At 39.6% G+C, this 9099-nt stretch overlaps 1 protein-coding gene across 3 annotated transcripts in view; it reads right to left on the bottom strand.

Moving 5' to 3' along the window:
• Nucleotides 1–552: 552 nt before the first annotated feature.
• Nucleotides 553–9099, bottom strand: part of sema3d (sema domain, immunoglobulin domain (Ig), short basic domain, secreted, (semaphorin) 3D) — a 31169-nt gene continuing 22622 nt past the window's right edge. For all 3 annotated transcript variants that reach the window (XM_080870197.1, XM_080870196.1, XM_080870198.1), the window contains 3 exons: nucleotides 7152–7216; nucleotides 6491–6630; nucleotides 553–2480 (listed from right to left, as the gene is read on the bottom strand). In XM_080870197.1, coding sequence (XP_080726323.1) covers nucleotides 2016–2480; nucleotides 6491–6630; nucleotides 7152–7216 — 670 coding nt within the window. In that variant the 3' untranslated portion in view covers nucleotides 553–2015. The remainder of the gene's footprint in view (nucleotides 2481–6490; nucleotides 6631–7151; nucleotides 7217–9099) is intronic.

Below are 9099 nucleotides of genomic sequence, written 5' to 3'. Positions count from 1 at the left end.
TTATATATAAATAAGGAACACTAAGTTGTAATAAATAATAAGATAATAAGTTGATGCTGTTGAAATGAAACCATTAGCAATAGCAACACTGAGCAGTGAGCTGATATTTTTGACAGTTATCACCCTTAGTGGTCTTTCAAATTGGTTTTTTTTTTTTGAGAGTGTGGTGGTACTGTGGCAGTTGGCTGTGATGGTCTAAAGAGGGGAAATGAAAATGCCACAGTACAGGACGATGTGAAGTATAAATAAATGTTTGGTAAGCTGAACTAATTTTGATTTAAGAAAATACATTGTCTTAAAATATGCATGTACATTTGTTTATGTGAAATAAGTTGATAAATAATTTAATGTAAAAAAAATGTGAAAAATAATATTTTAATGTAATAATATTTAGAAGAAAAGATTTTCTAGTTTTTATAAAGTCCTCTTGCTGTTTCCGTTTGGGGGAGATGCAGTTTATTCTTTACAGCTGACTGATAAATAAACAATAGACAGAGAGGAAGCATTTGAAATATTTATTGTCTTTGTTACAAGAAGCTCTGAAAATCACTGTGGAAAAGCACAAAATGGTAGACCTATTTATACAGTTAGATAGGGAGAAAGTAAGCACAATAAAATGTCTCTGTAAGAAAAACACAGTGTCCATCATAAAGGCAGTTATAGCTATTTATGATAGACCAGTTATGGTCTATGAGGCAATGATAATAATATTTCTAAAAGTCATATTTTTTATATATATATTTGAGTTTGAGACTAATTTTCTATGTGACTCTTCTTCCAGTATTTCAGCAGCTCACTCAAAATGAAATTTAAGATGTTACCACTAAATCAATTAAAACAGGACTCCCATGACTGTGATGATGCCTTTCACAGAAGAGCCTTGTCATTTTATTTTCAGCCTGAAATACAAGCACCGTGTATCATATTACTTCCATTTCTTTGTAAGTCTGTACATAAAATTCAGGCCAGGCACACTGGGTTGCATAATGCTTGGTTTTCATGCTCATGCCTCTGACACTGATGCCATCTCAACTTTTTATTTTTATTTTGGGAAATCTGTAACTGGGTTTGATCACAGCCTTTTATATTTCAAATGGTTTCTACTGAAGTTGCCACTTTCTCTTCTTCTTCTTGTCTTTTACACATTTACCTTTACACGCTCACACACACAGGGACACACACTAAAAAACAAACCAGCTGGTCCTGAATCATTCTGACATCTGCATACAGTGTACAGGGACCCGTGTTGCTATATCAGGAGAGGCTCAGCTGAGCTAACCCTAACTAATTCCGAGTATGCCTGTCATATACTTGAGACTGCCAGTAACTGCAGCAGTAAAGTTTTTGCATACTGATTTTATCTGTGCACAGAATATAAGTAAGCAATAAATTTAAGGAACAGAGGCTCCAAGACACATTTATTTAAATAACGTTCACAAACAGTTATAATAAAAAAAAACCTCTATTGCACCTACAGTACACAAGAGTAAATGGATTGTACAAAAATATGTCATTTTTTTTAGAATAACATCATAAATGATTACTGTTATAGGTCAGTAATAAGACTAAACTTAGCATGCTATGTCTCCTGTACATGTCATATCAATATTTACAGTCATACATAATGAAAGTAATGGCGTCATCTTAATTCCAATATTACAAATCCTAACTTTTAATGTCATTAAGTGACCAAATGGAATATTAGCCCTATGAAACTTTGGAGTAAAACGAGCAACAGCAGTCTGTCAAACTACGGAAGCTTGAGTGATATCAATGGATAATTTATTTACAAAGTTAACTGTGCGTTTTCCTGTAACATACCTCTACTACTTCAAGTTGCTTGCTAAGTATATTGCATTTTTGCACTGCATATTTCACTGATCGTCTTTCATGTCACTTTAAGAGTTAAAGTTTACTTGCTCATCTGACACTGCAGTTTCACAGTTCTGAGTCACATTAGCTTGATCCTTAAACCAGTTAATATAAACATCCTTAATGTTTCTATATCCTGTCGCCTATTGTTCTGCTGTCCTCACTACCCTCCCTTGCTTCTGATGTTCTTTCTTTTCCACATTCTCTCTGTGGTGTCTCCTGTTCCGGCTTTTCTTCATTTCCTGGATGTGTTTCCATTTGCCATTTCCTAAGCCTCGCCCTCGAACCCTCAACGGCCTCTTATCCAGCCACAGTGCATCGCAGTACTCTTCTAGAGAGCTGAAGGGAGAGCTCATCGCTCTCAGGTAGTCTTTATATCGCTGACGTGCCTCTGTTCCATGGTGTAGCCCCCCGGCAGAGTCGTCACTCGGCTTGGCTTTTCTGTCTAGCTGTCCATTTGTAACAACTTGTAGAGTGACACGGAGGAGAGTATGGGTGAAGTGTGTGTGCTCTTGAGCTACACAGATATACACACCGGCATCAGAAGCATGAAGGGAGCGAATTAGGAGACCTCTTTCCGTGTGAATTACTCGATCATCAAATCTGACCTGAGAGACAACAAGAAACATATAAGAGCTACATAATGCCAACCCACCACCACAAACCCCAGCTAACACATCACCCTCCTAGGGCTGTTCGATATAACGATATATATCGGATGACGATATAAAAACGTCTATCGTTTCACATTTTACGCTATCGTTTTTCGTGGTGTCGCAAAATAAACTGTTTACGGCAATATTTTTTCATTATTTTGATGGTCACTGTAGTGGCCATCAAAGAAAACAGCGGCCGTTATAACTTATGTCTAAAAATTTATTATTTCATGCATCAGTTAAAACACTCGACTCCAGGTACGACACCCAGCTGGAAACACTTCACGCAAGTCGAGCTGCCCGAGATTCACAGAATTTACAGAAAATGTTACATTTTTGTGATTTCTGTCGTTATGGGACGATAGATGTCTTAATATCGGGATATGAGATTTTGGTCATATCGCACAGCCCTACACCCTCCTCAAACACATACATTTCTGAAGATTTGTAACCAAGTTGTGTTGAACAAGGTAATGACCCCTAAAACGGGAAGCATATGGAATTAGGTGTGGCGAGTATAGTTCACGGCGTGGGTGGGCACAGGTCATTATGTGATGAGAGATCTTTAGATGCATAATGAGAGTAAACGTTGAGCGCTGCTGGGAATGTATGTGCTTGTTGTTAAGGTAAGTGGCATGCTAATGTTTTTGGCCCTATTTCCGTCTAGCATCCACCACGGTTCATCGGATGATGTGACTGCTGTCAGAGCCTAAAAAAACAAAGCTGTGTTAAGAGGACACAGAAAGAGCATGAGGGAGTGAGTCCAGCATGTGTGAAAGTGTGGCTGCTTCAAAGGGATACCTCCCACAGCTGCACTTTGACCCCCAGAGGTGTAACTGATAAGAAATGCAGAATATTACCATGTCTTTTGCCCATGTGCTTGCTGTGGTCTTGTTTTACCATTTTTTTCTTACATACACAGGTGTGTGTGTGTGTGTGTGTGTGTGTGTGTGTGTGTGTGTGTGTGTGTGTGTGTGTGTGTGTGTGTGTGTGTGTGTGTGTGTTTGGATAGCTCTGTGGTGGTTTCCAGATCTGACACTAATGATGTGTAGTCAAGGCAGAGGCACACCCACAGGTTTCAGAGTCTTTCTGGATGTTGTCTTTTGCACACATTAGACCTACTAGCCAGTCTCATACCACATTCTCATTTCCTGACACACCTGACTGACTTGACAAAACATATGGTATACGTATTAAAAACATAAAAATCACACTTACGTGGCTCTCTGTCCTCTGCCTTTTAAAATCATCCAATTAGCATTCATGTGCCTATCTGATTGCTTTTTAAGTCGCCTGCACTCTTCCATCCAAAACCAAGGCATCTGTGACTAAATAGCAATGCCAGGCTTTTAAACTTAGCCAGATGGTCTGTCTTTATTTGTATGCCTGTGTGTGGATATGTCTGTGTGTGTCTGGGCATGCAATCACATCAGCAACTCCTACAAGGGAAAGCAATCCAGTGTATAGTGGTGTATAGCGTTCATAAACACACTTATGCTCTTCTGTTTTAACAACTTTGCATGAATGTGGAGTAAAGCAATGAAATGTTATTTAATGATGACGTTTAAACTGTTAAATGAAACACAGGCGAGAATATTTGCAGTCTACTTCTAAGTTAATTTGATGCTTTAAGTATCAAATTAAGAAATTCCCACCTAAGCTGAGAAATAGGTGCTTTGTGCTAATGAGCATTGAGCAACACATTTAACCTTTTCCATACTTTTCTTATTAGAGATTACCCAATGGGCTAGCATTGCAGGCTCCAGGAGGTAAACACGTGTGCACAAACATGATGTGAGAAAGATGGCAAAATTTCTTCTAGCTCACATCTTTAATAGCTGAGTTTTACTAGGAGATAAGAGGAGGCACTGGATAAGGAGATTATGAGTTGAGTAAGTTTTAGACTGGGCTGCAGGTGCTATGAACAGCTGGCTGAGGTTGCCTTTATCAAAACCCAGAAACACAGGAGGGAAAACTGTGGGAAATTGTGGACACAGCATGAAAGTTTTGAGGAAGCTAAGTAGGCAAGGAGTATTGGGGCAGGACGTGAGCAAAGATTAGGGTCGGGCTGAGGAGGAAGTTAACGGCCAGGGAAGATAAAAGGATGACAGAAGAAAACAGGGCAGAAAAGAAGAGATTGAAATGTGCAAGACACTTAAATGATCACATGCTTTGCAGCTGTGAGAACACATAAACCACCTTACACAGCTAGAAGGCCAAGATCCAACTACTGTAATAGGGATGTAGTTTCAATTCCGCATCCAAAAAAGGCCTAAAAACATAGATCCAAACTTTATACATAACACACATATCGGCAAACACACCATTGCCACTAGGTAATTAAAACAAAGAGAAAAATTAAGACAGTTAAAGAAATCAAATGGTATTAGTTGCAAGAATGCTATCTGAACATATTCAAGATATCGCCCACACAACTGACTATGAATTCCAACATCTGAAAAGTGTGCGCTCCTCTGACCTCCAGCTTGTTTTTCACTTGATCTCCATCCTTTTTATGATCAATGTTTGCTGCTTTGAAGCAGCACAATCTTGTGTTTACTATAATTGTACGTATAAACCGACATGACAAAGAAGTAAAAAGGCCAATAATTTAAGTACCAGAAATTATTATATAATTACTTTATGTTGTCTGAGTTCACAAACGAGAAAAAAAGTGTTTTAAGGCAATATTGCTCATAAACTACTTTGCTCTTCCACTGTTCAGTTTGCAAATGTATTTGGAAATACTATAGTATAATATATAGTAACTATGTATAGTCACATAATAATCTCATAATCATGCTCCAGCTTTGGCCGTGTTTTTTTGTAATTATTATTATTTTTAGCTTATATAGCTTCCCTGTATTTGTCTAATCCTTGTCATGATTATCTTATTATCATGTTTTTCTTTTAGCACTGTTTTCAACCTATACTCAAAATTATCTCCATTATATTTGTATTTTAACTCTTTTGCCTGCAAAGTACTTTTATGGTATGAATCCTAAGGAGCTATGTGCTTACTTAAAATTCAAAACACCTGAAATTTTAAATCACTTTTCTTTATTTGACTCCATCCAAGCCGCCATCACTTTGTCAACAGTGCAACAGGTCACATATTATTCATCCCTACACACACAAACACAGAAAACACCACATTGTGTTTATTGCACCAAAACCCGTGGCTGTCCCTGGGGAGTTCTGTTATAGTTTTTCACTGTAGGGGTACATAAAGAAACACAGACACATGCATTCATCCACCCACAGACAAAAAGCAGAGCTTTGTGCAGTGTGAGCCCATAAAGAAGCACATGGGTCTTTAGTGGCCTATGCACCTGTCACTGTGCTTACATTCACCCCTGAGAGAGAGGACAGAGCACAGTGGTAGGAGGAAATTAGTGTAGTGGGAAGTAGAGAGGTTAAGCACTAAAAGGGCCACTTGCAGTGGGTGCAGGATAGATTGTATGTTTGGATAGGGGGAGGGGAAGGCACTGAGGTGCTGAGTAAGCACATCTCTGTTGTCTCAATCAGGAGACAACTGTCATCATTATTTAGTTCCTTTCCACACCTCAAATACAAATATATTACCTCTTTCTGCTTTTATGCCTTTCTGTTCCCACCCTATTGTTTTTGCAATGGCTGGAAACTTTGCTGTCAAGGCCTTAGACATTATTAAAAATATGCGTATGCAGAGATTTTTAGTACAAATAATTGCTGAGAAGTTCAACACTCCAAAAGCAGTGCACATGAAGTCCGCTGTGGTGTGTTTTGATGTTTTGAAGCATTTCTGTGAGAAATTAGTGCCGCTGTAGCAAACACTGTTCCTAGGCACTCTAACCTTTCCCCACTTTTTGATGTAGGAAGAAAATAAATGCAACCCCTTCAACATGAACCCAAGAAAAGCAAAAGACTTTCAGACTACAGAAGGAGAGCTGAATCTATGAAAAATGCAGTAATATTCTAACCTCCTCTCTGCGTTCAGATTCCAGTCTTTGCATGTACCATCGAATCCGGGCCTGCTGAGATTTGGGGATACACTCGAAAAATGTGGAGTTGCTCTGCACCCCAAAGAGAATTTTCTCCTCCACACTCCCAGTACCAAGACCTGTAAAAACCAAAAGTAGTGTCTATGTTTTCTCAGGTTCTAACAAAGATACAGTATCTGATGTATGTCTCATAATTAGATTATTTTTTGTGACAATTATGCAGTACCAGGCAAAGGACATCACTGTCATTAAAAACATGTTTGTTGCATGACATGAAAACCCCAACAATGGATACACAAGCACACAAATTTCAGCTGTGTCAGCCAACATGAAAGTATCTTGGACATATTGTCATATTTCTTTGAAAAACTTCCGTTCTCCGTTGATTCTGTCTCTTCATGTGATCCCAATCTGACTCTGTAATCTTGACATCGGAGCTCCGTGGGAGCCATACCATCTGTTGCAGGATTTTTTTGTCTTTCTTGACACTGTTTATAGTTCTTCTTGAATCTGTCTGCGGGTTTAGGTTCATTATCAAGCAGACAGAATTTGAAGTGATCAGATGCTTTCCTGATTTTTTAAGAAATGCTTTACAAAAACAAACAGTGGCCGAACCCCTTAAGACATAAAGTGTACATACTGTCTTCTGTGTCCCAGCACTGCATGGCAGGGTCTCCATTCTTGATGTCCTGTCTTCTAGCTCGCCTTGCAAGTAAACACAGAAACAAAGCAAAAAACAAGGAAGCGTATGACCACTTTAGTCTTCAGTATTGAGATGCAGAATTTAAAGTATAAAGAACTTATATGCTTTACGCTCACAGTCCAGTATTCTCCACGAGGGGAGTTTCACAAAATTAGCATCTAGCTAATTTAATATACATTGTGTACATTATATTAGTAGATTATCCACTCATGAAGTCCTTATTAGACATTTATCTGAATTCTATTCTATGAATTACAATTTTAGCATCACCATATTATCACAGTTAAAGGTTCGACAGGAATTAGACATTATAAAACAAACAGCCATAATTAGCCAAAAAAGCCAAAATCAAAGTTGGTAATAACACTGTTATATGAAAATTATGTGAAATTCTTTTCAGTCATTAAAGTAAGTAAATCCAGATTGATGTTAACACTGCAACATGCGAAAACTGAAAAACAAAACAAAACAAAAATCAGAAAAAGGGTTTTTAATACCTTTATTTGTGTTTCTCAATACTGCATTTTGTAAATCAGTCAAACAAATAGTTATTAAAATGAATGTTTCTGACACACTTCACGTGAATGCCAAATTTGCCATTACTTGTGATAAACCTGTGAAGAAATTGTCTGAGAATTACTATTTTTTCAAAAGCACTTAAAATGTAGGGAGGCATTAGCTTTATAGTTGTATAGCTAAAGAAGAAGAACCACTCCATTTTATTCCATAAGATAATCTTGTCTATCACTACAATAGGATATCAAAAAAAAAATATATATATATATATATATATACCACTACGCTATCCAGCCTTTGGAACAGAGGATCGCAAGTTCGATTCCCGCCTGGGGCGTCTGTATCCAGTAAGGGTCCTAAGGCTAGACCCCCTATGCTAAGCAAGCCTACCGCAGACATGAGCGAGACAGATAAATATGAAAGCATGCTGGCTCGGACGTCGCCCGGATCAACAAGGTCCGCGTCAGGTGTTGAGGAACCAGGGCACCCTGATGAAAAGTGGGCTACTGGAACAAGAAGGCATCAGTGGGCAAGAGACGAAAACAGGGCGTTGTTGGAATGAGATGTTGTTAATGCAGCACTACGGACAATACCTACAACCACGATTACCGACACTAACAAACTGATCTACAATACGGCAGCAGTGATCAGTGAGATGCTTGGCTACAAGTTGAACAGCCACAAGGGGCAGTACCCTCCATGGAGAAGGAGGCTAGAGGGCAAGATCAAAGTAGCACGGAGGGAGGTTAGCCAACTAACGGAGCTGCAGAAAGGTGCGACAAAGAAGGTGCATAAGAAATACAGCAAGCTGTCCATACCTGAGGCCTTGGAAACTGCCAAGCAAAGACTCACAGCCTTGGCCAGCCGCTTGAGGAGGTACACCAGTGAGATAGAAGGCAGGAGAATAAACCAGCTGTTCTCCACAGAACCAGCAAAGGTGTACTCTCAGTGGCAAGGGAACAATAAGAGAACAGCACCACCAAGGCTGGAGACGGAGCAATACTGGAAGAGCATATGGGAGAAGGACGCAACCCATAACGGCAATGCTCAGTGGCTAGTGGATCTGAGGGCAGACCATAGCGACCTCCCTGAACAGGGTCCAGTAACCATCACAGTGGCAGATATCCAAGAAAGGGTCTCCAGTATGAAGAGTTGGACAGCACCAGGGCCCGACATGGTTCACGCCTACTGGCTAAAGAAGCTGACTGCACTCCACGAGCGTCTGGCAGCACAAATGAACCAGCTGCTAGTTAACGAGAGACACCCGGAATGGCTAACTGAAGGTCGGACGGTCCTGATCCCCAAGGACCCCAAGAAGGGACCGGTCCCCTCCAACTACCGACCAATAACCTGCCTCAGTACTACATGG

The sequence above is a fragment of the Rhamphochromis sp. 'chilingali' genome (genome assembly GCF_963969265.1).
Source record: "Rhamphochromis sp. 'chilingali' genome assembly, chromosome: 2".
Classification (NCBI taxonomy): Eukaryota; Metazoa; Chordata; class Actinopteri; order Cichliformes; family Cichlidae; genus Rhamphochromis; species Rhamphochromis sp. 'chilingali'.
The sequence above is the reverse complement of the archived record's forward strand: the minus strand, read 5'-3'. Positions and strand labels throughout refer to the sequence as shown.